The following is a 26,151-nucleotide window of genomic DNA, read 5'->3' as shown; positions in this document are numbered from 1 at the left end:
CTTTTAAAAATGGTAGCAACCAGGTCACATTTTAGGTATTTTATTTTATTTTTTGTAGTAAGTGCAAGAAATCATAGTCAAGAACATTTCTGCAGTATTTCATGCATACAAAATCAATTAAAGGAAAAAGAAATGTTAGGCAATCTCATAATTGGATAATTAACAGGCTCCTTAATAGCCTTATACTAATACAACTACTTACAGATTGAAAATAAATCCATTTGCCATCTGATGGTACATTAGAGCCTGCACATAAAAAATACATCTAGTCTAGATAGGCTTTAATAATTTAAAGGTGAATTTTAGTGTGTCATGCTAGGATCACTTGGTGTTTTGTATTTGTGATATCCAGTCCAGCACCGTATTTTTGGGTCCTGTTGAACATGAACTTTAAAGTTAAGGGAAACATTTTAAGTAGGTGTTATGTACTTACTCTCTTATCCTAAACTCTTCATCTTTTCGTGAATGGATCCTAATTCCCCAGGGCCAAGTGATAGGCTGCAGAGCAGCTTTGCAGGTTGGAAGATAGTTGTGGGAATGTGGGATCATCTTTCTCTTCCTCTAGCTCTTGGGCAGAGGTTGGCAGCTCCCAGGAGGCACTGGCCAGATGATGGTTCTGTGATTCTAATGGAACAGCCTCCCAAGGCCCTTCGGAGCATTATCTACTGCAAATTGGAGAAATGAGGAGTACTTTCCAGTTGGGAAGCATTGTATTCTCAGTTCCGTGGAAATGAACTACTTTAGACACAGAGAAGGTGGCTAGGAGCCACCCAGTGCTACCTCAGGAATTCAGGGACCCGTTCTTGTTTTCGTTTCTTTAAAGAAGAACTTGACTTACCCTAATGTAGGTTAACCAGAGATCAGGTCTGAGTCACACTTAATTCCAAAAGTGTTTGCTAAGTCCTCCTGCATAACATCATCGTCGTCATCATCTGTAGTGCTAAGTTTATATATGCAAGGTGCTGCGTTAGATGCAGAGAAGTGTAACTGATAATAATTACTCCCTTGTATGATGCGTTGACCAAGGACCAGGACCGTGCTAAACATCTTGCACCTATTAACATATTTTATCCTTACTTAATGCACTAACACAGGGGCTATTGTCAATTTCTATTTTTACACTGGAGACTGAAGCTTGGATAGGTTTTAAAAAATGGCCCCTTGTCACATGGCTCCTAAGTGACCGTGCAGGGACACGAACCTCCCATCTTCTTAACCAAAAGTCTTCCAAAGACTCGAGAGACACTGTCCATGTTACCTAGTTGGAAAAGATGAGACATAGACGTGAAACATTTTTCTGTGGTCATGCTAAATACCTTGCCTGTTCTTTTCAGTAATTCGTAAACTGTTCTTCATTGTATGAAGTCCTAATTAAAGCTCTCCCCTTCCTTTTGAAGCAGATAAGTCTTATCATCTGCAAGACTTCCACATATGGCAGCAAGCAGCCCTGCTTCATGGTGCCCCGCCTGCCTTTGGCACTCCCCCAGAGCCTCCCCTGGGGACAGTCACTCAAACTGAAGCCTCACATGCCACCTTCAATAGGACCTGTCTCTCGCTGAATCCGAGCAGAGTTGCGTATGCTGGGCACAGTCACTACATTCCAGGTTAATTTGGTTTCTTATGTAGAACAATGTTGGCCTGACATTTAACATCTCTTCCTTTGGCGCTTTTGGTCTCTCGGACCTCATTACCCAGAGTGCCTTTACACTCATTCTTTTCACACGCTTGGATCCGTGTTCCTGTGTGATCATTGTTCCTGAGTGAAGTGCCGTTGGTTCACAAAGCAGACCAGTAACGATGCTGGCAACCTTGGGTTCAGGTGCCGCCTGGGAGGCCAGACGGAAGTTTCCATTGAAGTTTCGTGTGAAGGATGGTGGCCTGATGGCCACCGGTGATGTCAGGGCCTGGCGCAGTTGCTGTCACCGCTGTGGCTGTCATTTCAGCTGTCCCAGGCCCCACCTGGAGCAAACTCTAATGATAACACACCCCTCCTTCTCCCTGGTACAACCACCTGACTGTGGAGAATGAGCCGTGCGTGTCTCCTCTTTGCTAAACAGGGTGAACCGCTCAGGGACTTTCTCCAGCTCGCAGAGTATTAGCATGGCGCAGCCTGTGAGGGTAGTCACTCTTCACCACAAAGGGCAGTGGGATGCCGTTGCCTTGTCACGCAGTTGGACTTATTCCCTGGCTTCCCTCCGAGGCAGTCATGGGCCGTTGGTGGGTCCGGGAACACTTGAGCAGCAGCAGCAGCGAAGGATGCTAATGTTTAGCCAGCAGTCACCTCCTCTGGGTAGATTCAGCGTGACAGCTGAGTGAGTAGAGTCTCATGTGAGAAAGACACTAGTTTATTGTGACCCTTTGTGTGCCTTTGACCTTCCACGTCCGGCCAAACACGCGGGGAAGTAAGATGGAAAGGTCAGGGGAGCTGAGGACTATCAAGGAGCCAAATATTCCTGAGGAAGAAGTTACATCTACTAGTTAGCGTTTTGAGTTCATTCTTAGATTTTTGAATGGTTCAATTCTCCTTTCTGCCAATGGCTAATTAAGATCTGGCCATATTCTCTGGCTCTTTCTTCTGAAGTGACCGAAGTAGAAAAAAATACCATTTCTTTGAGAGTCCAGAGATTTGAGTCCAGATATCTGAATATTTAACTGTGAATATTCGTAGTCTTGGTTCAGAGTCCCCTGAGGTTTGCATGTGTTTTCACAAACTTTCTCTTTGCTGTTTCCATTCAAAGACGAGAATAATGAACATGGAAGCCTGCCTGTGGAGGTAGAACTGCTATGTGGAGCGTTGAGATTCTTGAGAAAGAAGGAAGACCGGATGAGGAATGTGCAGGAGGTGGGGAGGAGCGGGGATAAGACAGGGGAAGGTGCATCCCATCGATCTTCCGAGAAGCTGCTCTGTGGGGAACAGAACAGCGCATTCTTCAGAGCACTACAGGCCGTTCCTGGGCCCGTGGGACGGCGTTTTTGGAGGAAGATAGTTTAAGAACAAAGTGGCAGGAAACTTCCTTTGAAGAACAGCTTAAATCTTCTTGAGCACGTCCCTGGAGGCCTCTAGAATAATAAACCTGAAGCACACAGCAATAGGAATTTGTACAACACATGCTGGACATTGTCTCCAGCTGTTCCCGGCCTCTCAGACCCAGAGGCTTTGAAGGGAAACAAAGTGCTGTTTTGGCTAAAATGATGTGGAAAAGCGCCGTCTTCCAATGTGGCACTGGCATTCATCGCCGAGTGTGACCTGTCCCTCGGAGGGTGAGACGGGGCAGAAAGCTTGGTTGGCTTGGGCGCTGGTTTTTGTTTTCTTACTTGAGTTCCGAAGACTTTGCGCCCTCATTAGCTGCCCCGCCTCATGCATTGAAAGCTGGTTCCCGCTCTTGGAAAATAAGCTTGCTGCCTGCTTGCTGGGCCCCAGCCTGGCTGGACCGAGTAGTAGTACCAGCCCAGGGTCTTCCTTTGGGTGGGTTTCTCTTGTTTTCTTGCTGGCGAGCTGACTTGATTGTAAAAACAAAAAACAACAAAAACCCCTTTGCATATCAATGTTATTTTCTTGGGAACTTAGGACAAAAAGTAATAGCTGTCCCTACTGAGGCAGGAGACTAGAGTATCTATTCTAATAGTTTAAGGAAGAGCCGGGTAAAGGGGGATTAGCAGATTACAGCAGACCCACATTAGCCAGATGGAACCATCGTACCTGGAAAACTATATAAACCTTAGACTTGACTTTGCTTCGTGACAACTGTATAAGGAAGAGATGACCGGCTCGTTTAGACTAAGTAAGTGAAAGACGGACCTAGACCAGCTTTGTTATCTGACTGCTTTAGCCTTGCTGGAATTATTTCCACTGGTTCATTTGTCTCACAAATATGAGTCGAACCCTCACTATGTCGTAGGCATTGTGCCTGGTGAGGGGGAATTAAAGACGGGAAGAAAGACTGTTTATTCCAATACCCTCAAGGAGCTGAGTCTAACAGAAATAGTTCCGCACACAAACAAAAACTAAAGTCAGTCAATGGCTCCTTGAACGGGGGCATAGATAGGACAGCAGGACAGCAACAATTGGATGTGCGTTTTAGTAAAATCTGGTTTTTGGAGGGCCGTGGCCGAGTCAAGGCCAGAGCCAGGGAGATGGTGTTGCTGTGAGAAGTGCAAAAGCGTTGCCATGGCAGCGAGCGTGAAGAGCAGGCCAGTTCCAGGGCTCCAGGATGTACCCTGTGCCTCACCAGGTGATTGGATGGAAGGGAAAAGGCATAGACGGGGAAGGCGTTGGATTCCCAGTGCGGGTGCCAGAGTGGGTGTGATACTGTTCACCTCACTATTGACTACTGGAATGAGGTTTTTAATTCTGAGTCGTCAGTTAGAAGAGTGTTCTCCCAGGCGATGGTTCCCAGGGGCCGTTTGGGTATGAGGTGCAGTGTTGAAGAAAAGGGACAGGTGGGGACGGAGAGGACAAGTCCCAGTCACTGGGACAGTGATGGCTGTCGGGGCGTAGGCTTGGATGCCTGCAAGGGGGGAGAGAGATTCCATATCCTCTTTCAGACCAGCCTTCCCGGAGACATGTGAGTTAGCCCGAGACCCCATTTCCCTGAAATGTAGTCGCCACCTGGGCATATTTAGGTGCCTAAAGATTGCCTTCATTCATCCCTCACCTTCCTTCCAAGGAACTTTACCAGTTTTCTAACCAGTGAAGTGTTTTCTTAAATTCCTCTTTGTGGCAGATGTGGGGTAAAAATAATTTTGCATTATTTTTGGAAGATGAGCATGTTTCGAGCACAGAATCCTGAACCTTAAACGTTTAGGATGAACATGTTGCCCAGGTTCCCCAGTGGCCAATTGTCCTACGTGCAGAAATAAGAATTGGGACTTGAAAAGCAGAGGTTCCCCTTGTACCTGGCTTCCCGCTGTTCCTATTTGAGTATTTCCTGGAGTCGCGGAATCAATCAGAATAGGCAGTACGAATATCTTTGAAGCCCTTGGGCTGGATGGCATGCCAGGCCGGACATTAAATTCACTCCTCCCATGGGCCCAGGTGTCTTTTGGTGTCAGGTGAGTCAGTGTTCCTCTTCTCATTTGTCTGCTGGGGCCACCGCTGTCCTTGCGGTGTCTAAGTTGGGACACTTAGCATGTGTGCGTCATCCGTGGTTCTGAAGCCTCCTTTTCTCTGTTCTTCCTCTCATTACTGCTCTGCCTGGAAGCAGTATTCTCTTCATTCCAGCACTTGCAGAAAGCTTTGTCTGTGGACCATTCCTCTTTGATGCTTTGAGTTGCACTAAAATATTTATAATGTGTGGACAAGCCCTTGAAAGGGGCTTTAGTTTCCCAAAGATATGTCTCTTGACTTAACTGAGGCCTTTTGATGATAAGAGCTCATGTAAGGTTTCAGATCAGGGTTGCTTAATTGAGGAACACCTCTTTGACATCAGTAGGCGGTTGAATACTCACTAAAGAACCAATCTTAGCTTTGCTCTGGGTGGGGCAACAGCAGCTCAGGGCTACTTCCTGGCTGCCTGTGGCCACTCTGATCATACTGGGACAAGCTGGTTTTGCTGATGTCTCAGGAACCAGGAGGCGAGCACTGAGCTCTGTGTGTCTGTGTTGATTGGTTCTGGCTGGAGGTGGTGCACAGGGACATGGCATCTGGTCGTCCAGGCACCAGGAAGGCCCCCGGACTGTGAACTCAGAGGACAGAAATCGTTCTCACGTATGGTGCATGCAGGGCCTGGCATGTGTCATTTGTTACATGTTAGAAGTTAAGCAGCGAATGGCAATGCGCTGAATAAAGACGGCACTGGCCGCTTCAAGGGAGATCAGTAAAACCCGGGAAGAAAAGGGGAAGGGCGACCTCAGAACCCGGCTCCTGCCATCTCTGTGGAGCAGATGGGGCATCCAGATATCAGAGTCAAATCTGGATTCTGCAAGGATCCAACACCAACTGCGATGTGTGGATGATACTGGTCATATACCTGCCTCCTTACTGAGACACCTCTGCCAGATGATTTGGTTCACAGAAATGTTCTAAATGAGCAGTTAATTTGAGGCTTCTCAAAACCCGGAAGTTGGATGCCTTGGTGGCCTCAGCCGTGGGTTCTGGACGGGTTTTGAACGGTAGGTCTCTGATGTCTTCAGTTATGTAGAGGAGTGAGTGTGGAAGTAAATAAATGCATCATGAAACAACTAAAGATAAAATATCACATGGTCATTAAAAATCACATTTTCAAATGACATTTTTGCCAAGTGAAGATTCTTGTTATGTAATGTTACGTGGAAAAACGAGAAACTATATTTTGGCCCATGTAGGGGTCCGAATAAATTCCTTTTGAATAAATGACCGTTTGCCAGCTGAATGCGGTGAAAGCCTTGTATGTTTGTGTAAAAAATGAGTCCGTTGATGAATCGTTCTTTGGGTCTTGAAGTGAAATATTGTGCATTCATGGTCAAGGTCTGGGCGTTCCCAAACTTTTAACCCTTTTGGAGCACAGTTTCCTTCTGAAAACTGAGGTGAGAGTCCGCTCCGGAATGGTCAATAAGGGCCCTTTTGGGTCCCGCGTCTCTGGGTTGCACTTCGAGATGGTGGACAAAGCAGAGTCACAGAGAAGGACGCCCCAAGGCAGGTCTCATGTGGTCCGTGTCTCTTCATCAGCCAGACTCAATCAACCTTGACCTCCTGTTGTTTCCCCTTGTTTTGTATGACTTGTCTTGAGTTTCTGCCTCCTGAGCCACTCCTTGCTGCTGCTGTGTAAAGAGGCCTCTTGATTTATTAATCAATTAATCAGTGTGCGCTGAGGAGCTGTGCAGGTAGTTAAACAAAGAAAACTAAATGCTGGAGCCCATAATCAAGACGGATCGTAATTAAGAACACTGCTCCCTTCGCTGATCTCCCAGCCTCCTTGGTGACCTGCACCGCCCCCTCCCCCTCAGCTTGTCCAACCCCTTTCAGCCCTACGGGGCTTCCGCCCCATAAAAGCTGACAACAAATTTCAGCAAGGCACATTTTCTTCTAATGTCCTCGAGGAAGATGAGCCTTGAGAGAGGCTCCATCAATTATTTGCGATGACTGTTGAACCTCCAGGGTTCAGCCAGGCCCCAAACATGGCACAAGCGACTCTGTCCATCACAGAGACACTGTGTCTTTGGTTCCAGTTTCCCTACAAATAGAGCCATGGGGATGGAAGGACAATGAAGATAGGCATGGCCTTGTGTGACAGATGACAGGTTCTGTGAGGCTACATAAGTTGTCCAAGGTCACACCGCTCATTCGTGCAGACCTGGAACTAGAACCCAAATATTTTGATACCCAGGTAACACATCTCGTGCTTATTTCTCTGCAACCCAGCATTCTTGGAAATATTAGAGCAAATGAAATGAGAGAAATCATCCTCATTAATTTTGATTTCTTTTAGATAACAGGCTTCTGAGCTAAAGACTTTTTAACTGTAGTTTTAGGTGAAATTTGTGGGGAAAAGTAACTTGGACTGTGTGTCAGGGAGATATTTTTCTTCTAATTGATCAGGATGTCAGATGCCGGAATTGGGCACAGCCAGCAAAGGTCACCAGAGCGAACCTGCCGTGCCGCGCTGGGCTGCTGGAGCTGGCCGGGTCTCTGGTCCAGAGTCTGCTGAGTTTGCTTCCCTTCCAATGGCACTTAGCACACAGTGCTAACGAGGCCAAGGTTTTCATAGACTAGGATCTCTGTTCTGGGTCACAAGGGGCACCTCCATTCATTACCAACTTTCCGTGGTTCACAGGGGCCAGGGGCCACGTTGCGTTCGTCCAGAATGACGGCATTCACCTGTCATGCCTGGACAAACGTCTGTGCCTACTTAATGCACACTTTGGGAGGATCCAGGGACGGTTCTAATCCTTTAGTAGGCACAAGAAGAATCTAGAATGTTCTTACTTGTCTGGTCTGGCAAGGAGGATGCGTAGAAATCTTTTTTTTAATTCTTTACGTCTTCGCTATAAAAATCTTGCATCTGTCAAATGTTTGTCCCCAGAGGCTCTTCTGCCAGTATGGTGCTCATTTCTGTTGGATGTGAATTAAATGCTTTGAGTAAATCTGGGGCCTAACTTACATAGATTGGCCATCTGAACTGCACTTAACCAGGCTTGAGTCACAGGTTCTTTTCTTTCTGCTTGTGTGTTCTCCAGGATCCTGCTTTCTCAGCTATAATTCATGACAAGCTCCAGGTCCCCAACACCATCCGGAAGGCATGGAATGACAGGGACAACCGCTGTGACATTTGTGCCACACACCTGAACCAGCTGAAGCAGGAGGCCATCCAGATGGTGCTGACTTTGGAGCAAGCAGCTGGCCGTGAGCACTACGATGGCTCTCCGGGCTCCCCGCCGCCCCTCCCTAGCATCCCCGCCCTGGTGGGGCCCCGGCATGTGGGGCTCCAGCAGCCCAGGGATTGGGCCTTTGTGCCCGCCTCCTATGCCTCCTCCAACTACACAGCCTTTGTCACCAACAAGCATAACAGCAAACCCAACAGCCTTGGAGTCAGCAATGGGGCAGAGAAGAAGAGTGTGTCCCCAACCCATCAGGCCAAAGTCAGCCTCCAGATGGCCACCAGTCCCAGCAATGGAAACATCCTTAACTCAGTGGCCATCCAGGCTCACCAATACCTGGACGGCACCTGGTCCCTGTCGAGAACCAACGGGGTCACCCTGTACCCCTACCAGGTGAGTACCTCTAAGGAAGGACGAGTAGGGCTGGATAGAGGCAAAGCAGAGACGTGGGTAGGTAACACTTCCTTTTGCCACTGTTGTTTTTTGGGAAGTCCCCAACCCAGAGCCTAGCATTTCCATGGGACCCCAGTGGCCATTGCTCTGTAAAGATAAAATACATGAGAAACCATTGAACAGAGCGCTGTTCCTTCTCGTCATCCACACTGTCTGCAACAGGTGTGGACTCCCTTCCTGTCTCTCCCGCCTCGACGGGCTGTCCCCTTTCTGTTCACGACTCCTCTTCAGTGCTGTTGAGATCAGGTTACCAAATGTGTTTTCCACTTTTGTCGCTTTCTTTGCACAGTTGTTTAAGTTAGCACGTACTCCCAAGTTTTTCTGTAGAAATAAGAGAGCAGGTCTTAAAGCTGTCAAGGAATCTGAAAAACTTCTCTTCATTTTTCTTGGCTGAGTTTTCTGTTGGATGAGGGTTGGGTTTAAGGTACGCGTTCTCTGTTCCCCGCACCAGCCAAACGCGTTGACCATCCCCGTGGCGTGGAGGGGTGGCCGGGATCGTGGAGCGTGTTAGTCGGGGAAGATAACTGGTGTGAAAAATGACCTTCGCTTACTGCTTACGTGTTTCTGTTATGTCGGTTGTTTGGTGGGTGGCCTTCCACAATAATGTAGGGACCCTGGTTTCTCCATCGGACTTGTCACCACTTTGCATAGGCCTCAGAGCCTTCCTCCAGACCCTGCGCAACCAGCCAGGAAGCGAGGGAAGAAAGAGTGTGGAGAGAACCCCATGGGGGTGGGGGGGGGGCCGGCCTGGAAGGAGTGTACTTAACTTCCATCTACATTCCAGTGGCCAGAACCAGTCCCCTGGCCCCACCTTCCCTTGGGGGAGGCTGGGAAAGTCAGTCTGTGTGTGTGCCCAAGACAAAAAAGAAACAAGTTGAGTGAACACATAGCATAGTTTTCATTACGTGGGGCAAAGGTACAGGGAAACATAAAATGAGTTAAACGTGGCTGATAAACTTCCTGGTAACTTTTCTAGACGGCAGGAGGGAGGATAGATGGCTTCTCTTGATATCTTGCAAGAAAGTTGGGCACATGGATTGTTATCTTAAGAAGTGAGCGTTCCTGGACTGCCGGATGGTGATTTACCGGGTGCTTGGTAGCTTACAAAACAAAGCACACACGTCATTTTATTTAACCCCACAGTAGGCCGGTGAAGGAGGCAGGGCGGATGTTCGATCTTTCTTAGAACCCAGACCAGCTCTCTCCCGCCCAGGGGAAGGGTTTGCCCAGCTGTAGCTGCTTCCAGCTTTCTCAGGTGTCTCCTGTCCACATCTTTTCCAGGGCTGGCTCATTTGCAGACAGGGCACACCAAATAAAAGAACTCCTATTTTGGCTTGCAGGGGCCTAGCTGCCACTTTGCTTCTGGGCAGAGTTTTCTGGGTGGTGGATATAAATAGGAGGAGGAGCCAGGGGCCCCCTGGGTGGGGCTTCATAGTAATGTGCTTCAACATAAGCATCTAGGCCAGGGACACAATCGCTTCTTTCCACTGGTGAATCACATACTTCTTCTGTTTGCAATTGTAAAACCTGCTATTTGGAAAAGTACAAAAAGTAATAACGCATGTCTGTTGTAAAATAAAAATATACGAAAACGTTTACATAAGACTTTAAAAATCAACACCACCAAGAAATAGACTGTGTAACATTTGGGTCTATTTCCTCCAAGTCGTTTGTGTACCCACAATTTGTGCAGTGTGATTACGTCCAATTCTGTGGTCTGCTTTTTGCCTTAGTATGCTGGGTGCATTTTCCCCATGCCATTATACATTTTTCTAAAATAGGATGCCTAATGGTAGGCTAATATTCCATTACATAAGTGCTCTCCATTATACAGATGCGTCCTAACGTACAGAAGCAGGCATCAGTTCATGAGGTGAGGTTCTTGCTGCTACACATAAAATGCCCGGGGGCACACCCTTCTAGCCGGGTCATATTTTCGACACATCTTGGGTTGTGTTTGTCACATAATCCTGTTACATGGACGACCCCCATGTCACCTTCCAGGCCCCCTAAGCACCTGTAACGTGGGCAGGTGTTAGTTGGAGGACTCAGCTGCTGCACAGCACAGGTGAGCAAAGACAAAAGGACTTGGAAGTGGTGCTTTCATATAAAATAGTCAAGGTGTTGACAAAGTGTGTGTGCGCGTGTGTGTGCATGTGGCAGGGGGAAAGCTAGAGATGCTGCTTAAAAGGAAAATCAGGGGTCGTGGTGCATTTCTATTTGTGCAATAATTCTTTCTGCTCCTCCTCTTCTCCTTCCACCTCGGATGAGAGAGAATTTCCTGTATGATAACAGATGTTCATTAAGCCCTAACCAAGTGCCAGGCACTGTGCTAGGTGTCGGGTGGGGCTCCTGCTTCGGGTTGGAAACCCACGTTCCTGACCTGTGGTGCTTAGGGGTGGAGGCAGGTGCACCTCCCCCGACAAGCCAGGGAGGTGAGTGCAGAGGTGCAGAGACGCCCACACCGCACTGAGGACACACAGGGGGGCTCCCAGGTGTCCCCGTGGTGCAGGGGTGAGTTGCTGTGGCCTGAAGCCAGCTACAAAAATGATGCATGCAAGCCACCAACTTGAGACTGTCCTGGGTCCATCTGATGGCCTCTCCCCCCCGCAGAACAGACTGATGCTTGCATTTCCCCCGAGTGACAGTTAAAGGGATCAGAGGCGATCTCTCTGGGATAAAGAGATTTGGTGCCTGGCCGTGAATCAATGTCCCCGTGTCATGGCAGTCATCCTGGTGCCCTGTGGTGGGGGCTCTGGGACCGGCCAGACTGGGTGTCTCCTGTTACAGCCATCTCCCTGCAGTAAATTTTCCGCAGTTCACAGCCCCGCCAGCCCGGCAGGGATGGCTGGCCACTCTGAAAGCTGACCTCACTTTTCCTGCCTGCCCGGACTCCCACTTCCTGCCACATGGAGCAGATGGCCCCCTGGGTCAGTGCCAGAGCTGGTGCCCGGGGCAGAGAGGCGTCTAGACATTGTCACCACTGTGGGTTCTGCTCCACACTCACGGCCCGAAGCCCTGAGAAGCCAGGGAGATGGGAACACTGCTCTTCTGCAGTTTCAGGAGGGTGACAAGGATGAGGACAGGACTTCTGACAGTAAGCAGGGTGCACAGGCAATAGAGAGGAAGGCCCTTCAGATCCGTCAGCCCCGTTACCCACTTCACGGTGCAACAACCTTCTATTACCTTCCGAAGGAAGACTCTCCTTCATTCATTTGCAGGCATTTGACACAGTCTGCACACATACTTGAAAGCAGAAGATGCTCTAGAATTTTCATTTGACTGCATGAGTTTTGACTTGGAAAAGACGTGCCTGGATTAGTTCCTTGTGGTCAACTGTCAATTAATTACCTCCTTTTTGGATGGCAGCTGCCTTTGCCCGATGTACACCCATTATAGTAAAGGAGCCGGGGAAAGACTACACATCACACCACAATCACGGAACATTACGATTCAGAATCACGGCACCCAGTTCTGTAGGACGGTGGGAGGTTTGGAGCCTGCCCTGCCTCCTTCAAGTCCGTGGCTCCACTGATGGTTCAATCTCAGTGTTGTCGCTTAACATCTCAGTCTCTTTTTTTTTACCTATGAAATCCTTACCTTGTAAGATTGTTGTGGAGGATAGTTAAGAAAAACAGTGAAACTATTTAATAAATGATAAGGGGTACCAATTTTGATGATGTGTTTCAGTGCCCCCACTTGCCAGAGGAGAACCTGGAGGCTGAGATACACGGAGTTTCTTCTGTTGAGACTTTCCCGAGTCTTAGTTTGATCTCTTCTGCTAGATTAGGGGCTCACTGAGGACATGGGGCCATTTTGCTCTCACATCCCTCACTGTGGCCAACATGTGTGAAAGTGGCCACTCTTTAGAGCAGGCTCCGGTCTCAGGGACACGTGAAGGGTTTTTTATGATTGGCCCTAGATTTAGGGGAAAAAAATCCTGGCCAAAACATTTTATCCAGACCCCACGATTTTTGGTGGGAACCACCAGTTTGTTGGCTCCAAGCTAATCTTCAACACGAAGTGTCTTAGTGTGGTACTCGATCAACCCTTGCATGAAACGAGCAGGATCCAGGGGCGTTTTGGTGTTGCTCAATCCAGGGACATGTGAAAGGGGTAGAAGTGCTTTGTTTTATAGGGTTTTGATAGATTGAACTTGTCAAGGAAATTCAAGATGTTGGGTTAGTACACCAGTAATAAATGCATTATGGGTCATTTGGTATGCCTCCCTTGAGTGAAGGGAAAACGCCTTTGGCGAAAATTACCCTGTTGTCCCAGAAGGCATCCATGGGAATCCATGTCCCAGATGATGCTTGACTGAACTCCAGCTGAAGTCAGGGTGGGGTTGTCTCCTGTATATTTAGAAATTAATTGCGTTTGGAAAGCACAGGCATTATGGGAGTTTACATTTCAAGGTGTATGAGCAAGAGGGATGCATTAGCAGCACCGACCTGGAAACATCTCAACATTTGCTAAGCTGTAGGGCCTCTGCAGTACCCAAAATTTGCTCTTCAGAGGTCAGAGACGAGGTGCTAGCCCTTTTGGAGGACTTCCTAGTGCCCCAGAAAAGGAAGGTAAGACTCTGGGAGGGAGGCTGATTCTCTAGTACTCGGAGGCTGTGTTTATGGGGAGTCACGGAAACCAGAAGTGCTTGTTCTGGTGCAGCTGATGTCCAAGGCACAGGGTACACGTGCTCTGTGCTCACGGAGTCACTTCTCAAGAAGGAGCAGGGTTAGGTGTCTGCAGTGGGTCCGGAGTAGAAATTGCCCATTCACGTTCTTTGCTCAGCTGCCTCTGCCCTGAAATATGCGCAGTGCCCTTCCGAGCCGGCCCTGGTGCCCACGTGCTGCTGCTTCTGCCCAGCCGGAGCAATAGCAGACGATGTCACAACCTGACAAATGATGACATCAGAGAGGCTTTTGCTAGTAACATGGGCTTTTGTTTTCTCCTGTTTGTAGATGGTCAAGGGAGTATTATTTATCTTTACGCTGAACGACAATCCATGAACACAAGAAAAGGAACCAGTTTGTGTACTCAGTCATGGACTGAGGGTTTCTCAAGGAAGTGGTGCTTGGCATGGAATTCCGAAGGGGTCGTCACCTCCTACAGGCAGGGCCACGGTCGGAAGGGAGCACCCAAACCTCATCAGGACATTTCAGCAATATTGTTTATCTGGTCATTTACTTGGTGTGGTAGGCTGAATAAGGGCCCCCCCAAACACATGCATGTCCCGATTCCCAGAACCTGTGGATAGTGCAAGGGGTTTGGCAGATGTGACTGAGTTAAGGATTTACATAAAGGGCCTTATAGGAGGGAGGCAGTGCAAGGACAGAAGCCGAGATCAGAAAAGGAGCAAGATGCTAGGCTGCCAGCTTTGAAGATGGAGGCAGGGGCCAGCACCCAAGGACTGAAGGCAGCCTCTCGACCCTGGAAAAGCCCAGGAATCAGGGCCTCCAGAACCAGCTCTGCAGGCCCACTTGAGACTTCTGATCTTTAAGACTTTAGGGAGTAGAAACTACATTTATGTGATTTTTTTTTTTAGCTGCTGGATGTGTGGTCCTGTTTCAGCAGCAGTGGGAAACTAATACACATAGTAAGCGCTTGGTAGCTGAAGAGCCCAGTAGGAGGAGCTGGGTGAGGTTTACAGACAGAGAGGTTGCTGTAGAAACCTGCAGTGCCCCCTGAGCTCAGAGAGGTTGCTGTAGAAACCTGCGGTACAGCTGAGCACATGGGCTGTTCATCCCACCCGACAAACTGCATTGCCCGCTGGATCAGACAGCACACTAGCAAGTCAGATTATTTCATTTGGGTGCCTCCACAGAATGAGAGGTTCCTCATCCTGCGTGGTTGCTGTTCAATTGTTTCAGATTTCCCTGTTGTTACAGCATCATAATCACAAGCACACCACAGCCACTCTGCATGGGTAGCTAGCAATTAGCTTATGTAAGTCTCTCATACTGTTGAAACCGCACCAGACACTCCAAGTTGGTGGGGAGGAGGGCATGGGGACACTGGAACATGTGCAGAAGGAAGTTCATCTTCCCTGTGGGGCCCTCTGACCTGACACAAGGGGCTTTCACAGAACTGCCCCAGAGGTCACTCTCACCATCATGAGGATCCAGAGCACTGGAAAGCACGTGGAGAATCGTAGAGCAAAATGTGTGCGTTGGATCATTTTTTAAAATGCTCACTTGATGACATGTTTGTTGACTTTAGAAAGACATCAATGTGAAAGAGAAACATTGATCGGTTGCCTCCCATATGTGCCCCAACTGGGGATCGAACCTGCAACTTAGGTATGTGCCCTGACTAGGAATGGAACCCTCAACCTTTTGGTATAGGGGGTGATGCTCCAACCACCTGAGCCACCTGGGCAGGGCTGGTTGGATCATTTTTATAGTCGGTAAGCAGGAGGCAGCCACTGGAGATTTTGGAACAGGGTAATAGGAAAATTTCCTTGCTTGACAGCAGGGATTCTCAACCTTGGGTGCATACTAGAATCCCTTGGAAGTGTTTTAAAAAACACCAGTGCCTAAGGCACACCCTGGACCGACCCAATCAGAATACCTGGGGGTGGGATCCCAGCCTTGGCTTGCCTCCTGTGGGTCAAGAACCACAGCTTTGGAGAGCTGGTCCGAGGGAAGATTCTCTAGCTATAGACGTTCGCAGTTGCCTTTGGTCTCCGATTGCGTCTCCCATCCTCTCTCATTTGAGCCATTCTCCCCAGTCTTGGTTTCTTCACACAACATATTTGCTTTCTCTATAGAGTTGGGGGAAAGAACTAAGGAATTCCCCACTGCCCACTGTGAGCTAGCTAAGGGGTGACAACAGCAACTGCTTTTTTTTTTTTTTTTTTTTTTTAAAGAGCAAACAGATTTTTTTAAGGAAAGTCTGGAGCTGATGTTTATCGATGATCTTACCCATGTCTGGAATGACGAAGGACTGGATGTGGGGGTCACGGTAGATTTGCTGCTCCTGCACCAGCCAGAAGCCCACTTCCTGCTCACCCTGTGAGCCCTGGCAGTTGTCTGCACTGTCGTGTGCGTGCGCTTCCTCCCCTGGAAAGTCTCGGAGCTGTTGCAGACATGGTACAAGGCAATGTATGTTGAGTCCTTAGCACCATGTCTGACACACTGTAACCCCCGACTTACGTCACTTTGAGTCAACTCAGGATCACATGGCTCAAGACTGAGAGGGGGCTGGGCCCTCTCCCCCAAAGTAGGAACCAGTGGTAGACGAGGAAGCAAGAGCAAAACCATAAAACAAGTATCAAGCACGTGAAATAAATGTCACACAGCAACTCGGAAAACACCAGCCACCTCTACACGGAGCTGGAGACTAGCTTCCCATAGTGCACCTGGTCTTCCATGAGGCCGTCAGACTCTAAATGAGACAAGTAAGTTGATAAGATATTGGAAGGCCCATGGACCAGTTTTCCTCCTTATCTGAAGACCTTTTTAAGGGAGAGGAGGAGACAAAATAGACTTGACTCATTTAAAATTCTACAGAATGGTAGAGAGTGTAGAGGGTGTGTTGAGGAATTGTGCACCTGAAAGCTATATAGTTGTTAACCAGTTTTACCCCCAGTAAATTCAATAAAAGGGAAGAAATAAATACACAAAAAATCCAAAAGAGTAAAACCTCATTATTTTGGAGTTAATTTGAAATATCAAGTAATTCGCCCCAGGACACAATTCTTATTGAAGGACCGCTTTGAAAGAGTACTTAGGTCTTTCATTCTTGCTTTTCTTATTTATGGTAAAATAGATAATTTTATATTTTACCTGCCTATGGTAAAATATAATTGTAATATATTTGCTTTATTATTCATTTATATCTTTATTTATAACATGCAGATACTCCTTTTAAAAATACAGATACTTCTTTTAAAGACATAATTGGCACTCTTCAATAAATTAGAAAATTAAAGTCTCCTCCTTGCCTACCCCACCCCAGGCATATACCTAATTAATTTCCATTTGAGATTTTACTGTGTGAACAGTCTTTAGCGTGACAAATTAGCATGCCTCTATCTCAGAGAGGTATTTGTGAGGATTAGGTAATGAATCATATATTTCATATGCCTAAGTCATTCCCGGGGAGTAATTGAGGTGTTTAGGAGGCATATTAGTCACCATTTTTAGGACTCTGGAGACAATTTAATGCGTTACTAGTGCCCCAATGCCAATGGCCTCAAAGAATTAACACAGTCTTTCAGCAGCTGGTCTGAGTGTCTGGGAATGACCGAGACACCGGGCAGAAGGGAGGGGCCCTATGAAAAGCAAGCGGGAGCAGTCACATCCACAGTCAGGACTGTGACCAGGAGTTTTGGGATGGCACGGCCAGTGTGAGCCAGTCTGGCATTTTCCAGGAGCTTAGCCAGGCTGGCTTCCCACGGTCCCTGTGGCTTTGGCTGCGAGGCAGCATCGGTGGGAAGAGTGAACCATTAGCAAAGGGGGCATTTTCACATGCTCTGTGAATTACAGATGTCAGTCAGAGGCCCAGCAACATCAAGTGACCTGCCCAAGGTCACACAGAGAGGACATGCCGGAGCTGCGATTCCAACACAGTTCTGGGCCCTGCTGCAGGAAGGGGGCCAGCTCTCCAGGTCAGTCAGGGTGTGGCTTTCCTGGGGCGGCCACTCACAGCAGCCTCCACCAACTTTTCTCAAGCCAGTTCTGTGTCACGAGGATTCCAAGTCAGGTTTCACATTGCATGGCTCTGTGAGGTCGTGCAGAAGTAAGTGCCTCATGTGACATCCCGCTGTGAGCTGGGGAGGCCTGTGGGGACAGAGTTGAGACAAAGATGGGCCAACCCTCCCCCCCAAAAAAGCCTCGTTAGCAATGCTGCCATCTAGTGAGGCATACATTAGCTTACCGAAACAGGGCCGTTTCCTTGTCAATGATGTGGCCTTTTAAAAACTAAATTCACTGGGGTAGCATGGGTTAATACCAATAACACGAATTTCAGGTGTACGACATTATAATGCGACATCTGTATACACTGTTGTGCGCTCACCGCTCCATGTGGCCTCATATTCCGTGTCCCAACACATAACCTTTAGAAAGGCCCCTGTTGCCCAGACAGATCCTCCCTGAAAGCAGACCTCGGTTTTGGCGTAGTGGAAAGAACACCCAGCTCTGCGTGCGACATCTGACTCACAGGGTGACATTCTGGCCACACAAACCTTCAATGTCCTCTCTGATAGTATCCAAGTATCCTAAGTAAATAGTACCCTAAGATTGCTGTGAGGATTAAATGCCTTCATTCTAAAATATTATTTTTTTGAGTTCTAAGCACTGGATTTAAATGAAGTTGCATACACAGTTGCAAAAAGATATCTGTACTGAGAAACTGTATACGGAGTTGGCGCAGATGGGCTGTGTGTAGGGCGGAGAGCACGGCCGGCTGTCCTTCCTGCAGCCTAACCGCATTTACAGGTGAGGAACACACACTTGGAGCAACGCACGGCCCCCTGGAAAACAGTGGTGGAACTGGCAGGCTCAGGGGGCGTCCCTTGCATGTGACCATGAGGCAGCTCGGGCTCTAGCAGTCGTCACAGGATGGACACCTGGAGACCAGCTCTTGTGCGGGGTACACCTGTAGCATCGAGGTGCATTCAGAGCCGTGTCTGCTGAGACTGTGGACTGGAATTTTTGTTGAAGACATCAGGGTTTTGTTTTCCTCTAAGGCCAGATGGCACTTTTTCTAAATAGTGTTTTGGGTAGCGTGCAGGTGCCAGGGGAGTCACAGCTGCTCTCAGGCTGGGTGGCCCACTCCCTCCAACCCCCTGTTCAAATACCCAGTGTTAGTTACAGTTCGTGAAGCCAGCCATGTGGAAGCAGCAAGCACCCCGTTGAGCCCATTAGCAGGTAAGGGAGGGACAGGGAATGGAGGTGTGAAAATTCATGTCCACAAATCACCGGTAGAAAAGATGAGTGGTAGGAGCTGAGGCTGCCTGGAAAAAGCAAGGAGTGGAAGGTGCTTTCCTCTCGTTAGAAGCCTTACCCGGTGGCGACACACCAGCTTGTTCCTGAACGGGTGTCTGGCTCGTGAAAGCCTGGCAGGAAGTGTGCCACCATCGCCATGGCACCGGCTTTGGGACGACTGGGGAGATGACAGAGTGCTGAGGACGACCACTCTGAATCCCACCTCTGCGTCTACTATGTACCCGCTGCAAAGGTGAGAGATCCAAGGTGCAGGCTCACGTGCATAGACCTGCCTGCACAGAGGGATTCCCTAGCTTGGGCCGCTGAAAAATGTAGTCAACAAGTGTTTTATTGAGCACTGACTTAGTAATGTGTTAGAATTAAGCAGTTTGGTAGCCAGCATTTCCACACGTGTATAGGGATACAAGGGAGCTTGATGTTAATAGTAAACAGTGAGGCATCCTGGCTTTATCTGTCACAGGTTCTATTCATATGATTGTTCATATTTGGTCCCTGGGCTTCTTCCTCCTCCCCTCCCACTCACATCTTCTCTCCGCCTCTCTCTCTCTCCTTTTTAATTTTAAGTTACACGATCATCTCTTGAGATTTCTAAGACTTAATTACTTAGCTTTTAAATTATTCATACTTTCCCCTCATTTTTACCCCTATATTCTGAATTTATCACAGGTTTTTTTTTTTTTTTTTTTTGCGTTGCTGAGAATGGGTGGGTAAAGGAAATGAAAGGATTTGCAGTGGAAATCAGTTGACGTTATTATTTGTTAGCAATTTATACAAAAGCTTTGGCAGAAAAGGCAACGAGGATGAAAACAGTAATTAAAAAGAAAGTCACTCATTTAAACACTGCAAGCCTTTCAACCTCTCCTAAGTAGCTGCTAACTTCTAACTCCGTAATAGGGTAAGTGGAAAAGGAACCAACGCACCATTTGGGGTTAATTGATGTAAACGTATGAATTACAGTAACCATTAAATGTTTTATAAGGTATGTATGTTACTAGCGTAGTATCTGTATAAGCATCATGTATTGATTACACATGCGTTATAAACACACAGTGCAAACACTCACCCTCCTCCTAGAGTACCGTTACATCCTAGCACCCTTGTTATTGGGAAGGCAGTCTGGGGAAAGGGGCACAAGATAGAAAGAGGAGCGGCTGTACAAAGGCATGAAGGTGTCACGAAGCTGGTGTGTTGGGAGCGGGGGTGGAAGCAGAAGACGAAGGTGGAGCATTAAACACAGGCAAAGCGTGGGATTTACCCCTGAGTTGTGTCCAAGGCGCCTGGTAATTAGGTGACAAGGAACCATATGTCAGCGATTTTCAACCTTGCTCATCCCCTGGCACACAGAAACTAATTACTGAAGTTCTGCAGCACACCCCAGAAATGCATTTTCTTGCCAATGGGACAAAAAATAGGTATAATTTTGATTGACTTACAAAAACATAGTAATAGTAATTACCTACCCTTTTTGCTCCAAAGTGACTTTTTAAAAAATCAGGCCCCTATATGTGTATCTAAGGATTTCCAATGCCGACGATTAGCCAATCAGACGCAACCTTGTGAGATGTGACCAATAAGATGCACCTCCGTATACTCATGGTTCAGGACAGGGAGTTCACGCTGGACGGCTATTGTGTTGGCCTGTCGCGTTGGCCGCTGTTTCTGAAGTCTGACAGCCCGAGGGAAGAGAGGTCAGTGCCCCCACTAAACAGTCAGGTGTCGCAGGTTTTAAACATCCTTGCGGCGCGCTGGGTGAAACTCGTTGCCATGCATGGATCTGGAGCCATTGGGCACTGGGTGGTGGGGAGCTCGCAGCACTGTTTTGGGAGGGGAAGGGGCCTGGAGGAGGCGACGGGAGGGTGTGTGGATCGGGGAGGGATGATAGAATTCACGGCTCTTTCAAACCAAGCCCGACGGCCTTGAGGACGGGTGGGCTGTGGGGCAAAGAGGACAGTCGAGGGCGACTCCCTGGTCTCTGGGCTGGGTGCTGCATGGGTGCTGAGCAGGTATGTCATCCAGGGGAGACTTGAACGGGGCGGCTGAGGGCAGAGGCAAGGAAAGGTCAGGATGAGATACGTGGGAGGTGGGTATGATTTGAGTGAGGGGACGAGGTGGCACTGGGTGTAGGGACAGATGTGCCTGGACAGGTAAGAGAAGCCTTTGAAGCTAATTCTTCTGGAACCCAGGGCTTCTGGCTCCGGTTCTTTGTTTTCTCCGCTGTGTCATCTGTCTGGGCAACACCTAGGTACGAAAAGCAGCGCTACTGTGTTATCACCATATGGTACAAAGTCACTCATTTACTGATCCATTCAGCAAACATTTTTTGAGACAGGCGTTGTCCTAGTTTCTGGTGACACAGGGCACAGGGTTTGGACATGTGTGGTGGGACTCTGCTGATTATCAGTGTGTCTTGGTGCAGGAAGCCAGTGCGGGATGAGGGGCTGTTTGACTAGTCTCTGCTTTCCCTGCACCGTTGTGTTGGGGGGGGGGGGGGTGTAGCCAGTGGTGTGTTTAAGGAGCGGCACTGAGTGACTCCGTGCTTGCCCTCAATGGTGGGCGGGGGTTAGACCCACACTAAGGCTGTGGGCTCAGGTCCTGGAGAACAAACCTTTGACCGCCCAAAGCAGGAGAGTCTTGCCCCGCCCCTACCCCACCCCCCTTGGTGTGTGTAAACACCGCCAGGCTCATAGGGGTCCGCTGACCTGGCTGTGAGACCAGCTTTACCACTGCTTCCACCTCGAGACAACCTCCTTTCCAAAGCTATCCATTGATAAGGCAAGTGATGAATAACTTCATCAGCTTAACCTATGGCAAATGTCACGCCTCCCTGTGTCACTCCCTGGTCCCGGGAGGAGAGAAGGACTTCAGTTGGAGATGCAGTCAAGTCAGAAGGTTCATTCGTTCAATGGTTGGAGACACCCATGTACGCCAGGTGCCGGGTGCTGGAGAGGAAAGATGAGTAGCTTAGTCCCCCTCTCAGGGCTGTCCCTGGGCACAGCTCAGATGCAGGTCACACTGGGGTCAGGGCCCAGACAAACACAGATGTCATGCTTGGGGAAATAGGTGGAAGCCAGATACGAATTCTATCCAGGTATCAGGAAGAATGCAGTTTCATGTTGGTTATTTACATAGCTGTGAATTAGATGAACTTTTATACGAACAGTAATCCAGAAGTAAATAGTAAATAGTGTATTAGCGGATGAAGGAGAGGATGTATTATCCAGCCTAGCTCTTAAAAAAAAAAAGATTGATTTTTTTAGAGAGAGAGGGAGGAGGAGAGAGAGAGAATGTTGTATTTATGCATTCATTGGTTGATTCTTGTACCTGCCATGACTGGGGGTCAAACCCACAACTTTGGCGTATTGGGATGACTTTCTAACCAACTGAGCTACCCGGCCAGGGCCTCCAGCCCAGCTCTTGATGACACCTTTAAAAACACCTTCCAGCCTCCCTTGCATGCGTGGTACTGGCAGCAGGCAGGGCTGCCCTGGCATGTCCCCAGAGTGTGCCTGGGCATTGGTGTGACCCCTGCAGACTGGGCAGAAGGGGAGGTGTCAGCGACTGAGTTCAAGTTGCGCTTTTCTCCCTCATTACTCAACCGCTTGTCACTCACCCAGGAAATGGTCATCGTCCTGGGCCACAGTTACCGACTCGGGCTGCAAATGTACTTATATTTTTGAGGCCAGAATAGGCCATTTTGAAACCTTGAGTGGAAAAAGTCGTGCCTCTCTCCCCGGTGACTCTGGTGCCCATCTCCTGACACTGCAGGCATTTCCGGCAGTGGCATGGAGACTCTTGTGCCTGGAATATTTTGGCACATAAAGTTCACATTTAGTATCTGGTGAGAATTACTCTTTAAGGAGAAAGGCCGATGATACAAACATGTTAGTAGTATTGTTTGTTGTAGTGTAAGAAAATCACTTTCTAAGATTTACATAAGATTACATAATATCTTATTTATTATTACATTATTTATTACATTATTTACATAAGATACTAAGATTAACTTCCCTTCTAGACTGATACTTTTTGAAAGAGTAGAAAAGTATATAGATTGAACATATTTTTCCTTGAAAAGTGAGACTAAAATGACTATTAGAATGAGGCCCTTTTAATTATTGATTTAAAAAACAGCCGCTTTAAATGCCTAGTCACATAAATGTCCCCGTCCTGATTTGCCCGGATTCACTCTCGTTTCTCTCGTCTCGAACATACGATGCCGTTAGCATTCATTACCGGGTTTGAAGACCGCCAGGATAACGACTGTTAATTAATCTGGCCCGACGTATTTTCACCATAAACAGGAGTGTGACTGAGTAGGTCCCTCGTTCCTCCACATCTGCTTCCACCTCCCTGGAGAGGAGTGAAGAAGCTAAGTCATCTTGGGAAGAGGCTGCCGAGACTGTGTCCCACGGGGGAAAAGGATACAGTCGTCCTGTCCTTCTTGTCAGCGTTACAAGTCCGACCTTTCTGCTCAGTTTGTCTGGGATTGTGCTTCCGCTCGGAATGCTGCTTGGAGTCCGTGGGCACCCAGGAGGGGGACAGCATTCGGTCAGTGGGTTGGTTCTGAGCTTCGGACCTGCCCACAGCACAGCCACGCTGGGGCTGGCGTGTGCCCATGTCACGTGTGTGCCTGTCCCCTCTACGGTGACCCTGGAGCAGCAAGCATTGGGGAAGACAGGTGGTGGCCTTCAGGCTGGCGGAGCCATCCCTGAAGTTAGACTTGCATTGGCAAGAAAGCTCATTCCGAGGGATGTCTCTCCTTCTCAGACGGGAGGAGGCAGTTCACTTTCTGTTACATCTAGGACTTCGTAATTCCAGATTTCACACTGTGTCCACTCTCAAAAAGCTCACTTTTGTGCACACACATACACACAAACACACGGCTCTCCTGGCACAACTGGCAAAAGTTTCAACTTATCTCCCTTTATTACCAGAATGTGCTGGCAATGAGCCCGATATTAGACTATGAGGTTAATGGCGTGTTATGGTGGCAGAATCAGGTCTTCCAGAGTTTGAGCCTGTGACTGAGAGCTCAGGCTTTATCTCCGGTAGACCAGCTCTGTCAGTGTTTTCCTCCAAGGGGCAAGCTCTTGCATTCGCTTTTGAGGAAATGTCTGCAAAATACTCAAATCTGAATACCCATGGTTTATTTTTTCAAGCAAAAAAGAAAAAAATAGGCCAGTCACTTGCAACACGAACAATTGCCCAATGCTTTTCCTTGAGACAAACGCCGTGCACCACCGAATACCTCACATTTCTGCACACATTTCTAGATTTAATAGAATCGATCATTTTTACTGCCTCATCAAGGACATTCTTCAGTGCAAATGTCCTTTTTAAGAAAAGCCCTCCAGATGTGTCTCGATGAAGAACACGCCGACAGGGTTGGCTTATCAGTGACAACACCTGAATTCTCAGTCGGAGGCTTAGATTTTAGGAAACTCGCTTCTGCCACCGTGACCCTGAAAACTTCCGGATGTTTAGAGATGTTTCTGAGAAAATTAATGGCGACATTAACAACTGTGATTTTCGATACTGTGCAATGGAATACATCATCACCTAGAAGACATGGGTAACTCGGTAACCCAGCGTTTTCCGAACGACCGGTGCATGGTGTTACAGAAGCGTAGCCTGATTTCCACCCGAGGTCACCGAATGGGTTTTAGGGCAACAGTCTAAATACCGAACGTTCATTGATGCGGCTTCAGGTTGCTCATTTCCATGAAACTTCAAGGAAACTGCCACTTGTCTATTTTTAGCATTGTATCAAAGAAGAATCTCCACACATACCGAAAATATTACAAAATAGTCCTCCGTTTATTGACCATCTTTCTGTATGAGGCTGAATTTTCTCCATCTGGTCAACAGAAACGACGTATTCATACGTAATAAGCCACATAACTGAAAAGAAGTAAGCCAGGCATTAAAGAGATTTGTGAAAATGTAAAAAAGTCAATGCTTTGATTATTTTTTTTATTTGGGAAAATATAGTTCATAGAAGATGTTCTTTGTGCCAAATGTAACGGGCTTAATACTTTAAAATAAAAATAAAATCATTAAATATATATTACATATCTATATTACATACAAGTATATTATACACATGGTGTGTGTATATATATATTAGTTTATACATATATAAATTAAAGTTTTAGTTTTATCGCTGAAATGGTAACATCAGTAGACTTAAGGGAAAGCAATCAGTCCACAGGCGCGGGTCGGGAAGGTGAGGGGAAGAATTCTTGAATAAGAGGTAATGATCCTCACAGCTGCTATGTGTGAGCATTTTGAAGGCAGAGTGGCAGATAAATACACAGAAAACTAAGCAAAGTGAAAAACAACAACAAAAAAACATTGTACAATAGAAGAAAAGCTCTTTGGGGTCCTCAGCCTTTTTACATGTGAAGCTTCATAATTATGCTATGATATTTACATGACATGACCTTGTATTCACGCATCAGACCGCGGCCCAGGGAGGCCAGGTGATGCCCCGGGCAAAGCCCCAAATTGAGAGGCAGACAGTTTGACATTTAGATCCTTCCGGACCACCTCTAGCTCTGTGACCTTCGGCGAATTTCTCTGAGCCTCAGATTCAGTTTCTGAATCTATACAACTGGAGAAACAATTTCTGCCTGGCAGGACTGTTGTAAAAATTAACAACTGTGGCAGCTCGCCCTCCTAAAACCGCGTCCTGCCGAGAGCCTGGTTTTATGGGCAGGCACCTCTGTGGCCCATTTCCGTATTTCAGCAGGGTTGTGACATCCTTGGCTAGGGTTCTGATTTTTATTACACGATGCTAACTTTACCTTTTGTTTGTCTGGTCTCTGAAATTTATGAAGCCACTTAATCAAGGATAGAGGATCAGTATACTTCAGACTCTCCCAAGAGCGTGTAATCCCCAGCCTTCTTTTCTCCAGGGCTCCGAGTCCTACAGGAGGAGATGTTTGCTTGAGGGTCAGTAATTGAAAGCCCAATTAACAAATTGTCCAGCTATTCAAGTGATTTCCTGGAGTCAGATTGAAATCCTGAAGAAGGCATTTATGTATTCGGACCAAGTCCATTTGACCCTTTTAATCACCCACCCTGGACTATGTCTTCAGCTTTTACCTTCAAGCTTTCATTAGAAATTACTGTGAGTGCCAACGGTTTGAATTTCGCTTCAGCCTTTGCTGTGAATTTTGAAAAGAGAATTTTGAGTATCCATTACATGGCTCCATTTCCCCGGTGTCCAATGCCCAACCTACACAAGACAACTGTCCTTGACACAGGCAGTAACCTTGTCTTTTCTGAGGAGCTGGTCTGCTTACCCCTCTGAATACAGAGACGTAAAACTCACGGTGTCTCCCGTCTGCCTTCGTGGCAGGAACATTGGAATCAAGTGGTAAAGTCAATCCTAAGCTCTCCTCTGGACCCTGTCTTCCACGCGATCATATCCGTTCTATCAGTAATCTTG

At 47.6% G+C, this 26,151-nt stretch overlaps 1 protein-coding gene across 3 annotated transcripts in view; it reads left to right on the top strand.

Annotated features, from left to right (window-relative positions):
- The window catches only part of KIF26B (kinesin family member 26B), a 397,293-nt gene that overhangs the window by 157,743 nt on the left and 213,399 nt on the right, over window positions 1-26,151 (top strand). For 2 of the 3 annotated variants that reach the window (XM_053912426.1, XM_053912425.1), the window contains one exon: window positions 8,155-8,688. In XM_053912426.1, the coding sequence (XP_053768401.1) occupies window positions 8,155-8,688 (534 nt within the window). Of the gene's footprint in view, window positions 1-8,154; window positions 8,689-13,194; window positions 13,323-26,151 lie in introns of those variants that run through there. The other variant, XM_045184416.2, reaches the window with a different exon arrangement.

This window comes from Desmodus rotundus, chromosome 10 (assembly GCF_022682495.2).
Source record: "Desmodus rotundus isolate HL8 chromosome 10, HLdesRot8A.1, whole genome shotgun sequence".
Classification (NCBI taxonomy): Eukaryota; Metazoa; Chordata; class Mammalia; order Chiroptera; family Phyllostomidae; genus Desmodus; species Desmodus rotundus.
Note: the sequence above shows the minus strand (reverse complement) of the source record. Positions and strands in the feature narration are given on the sequence as shown.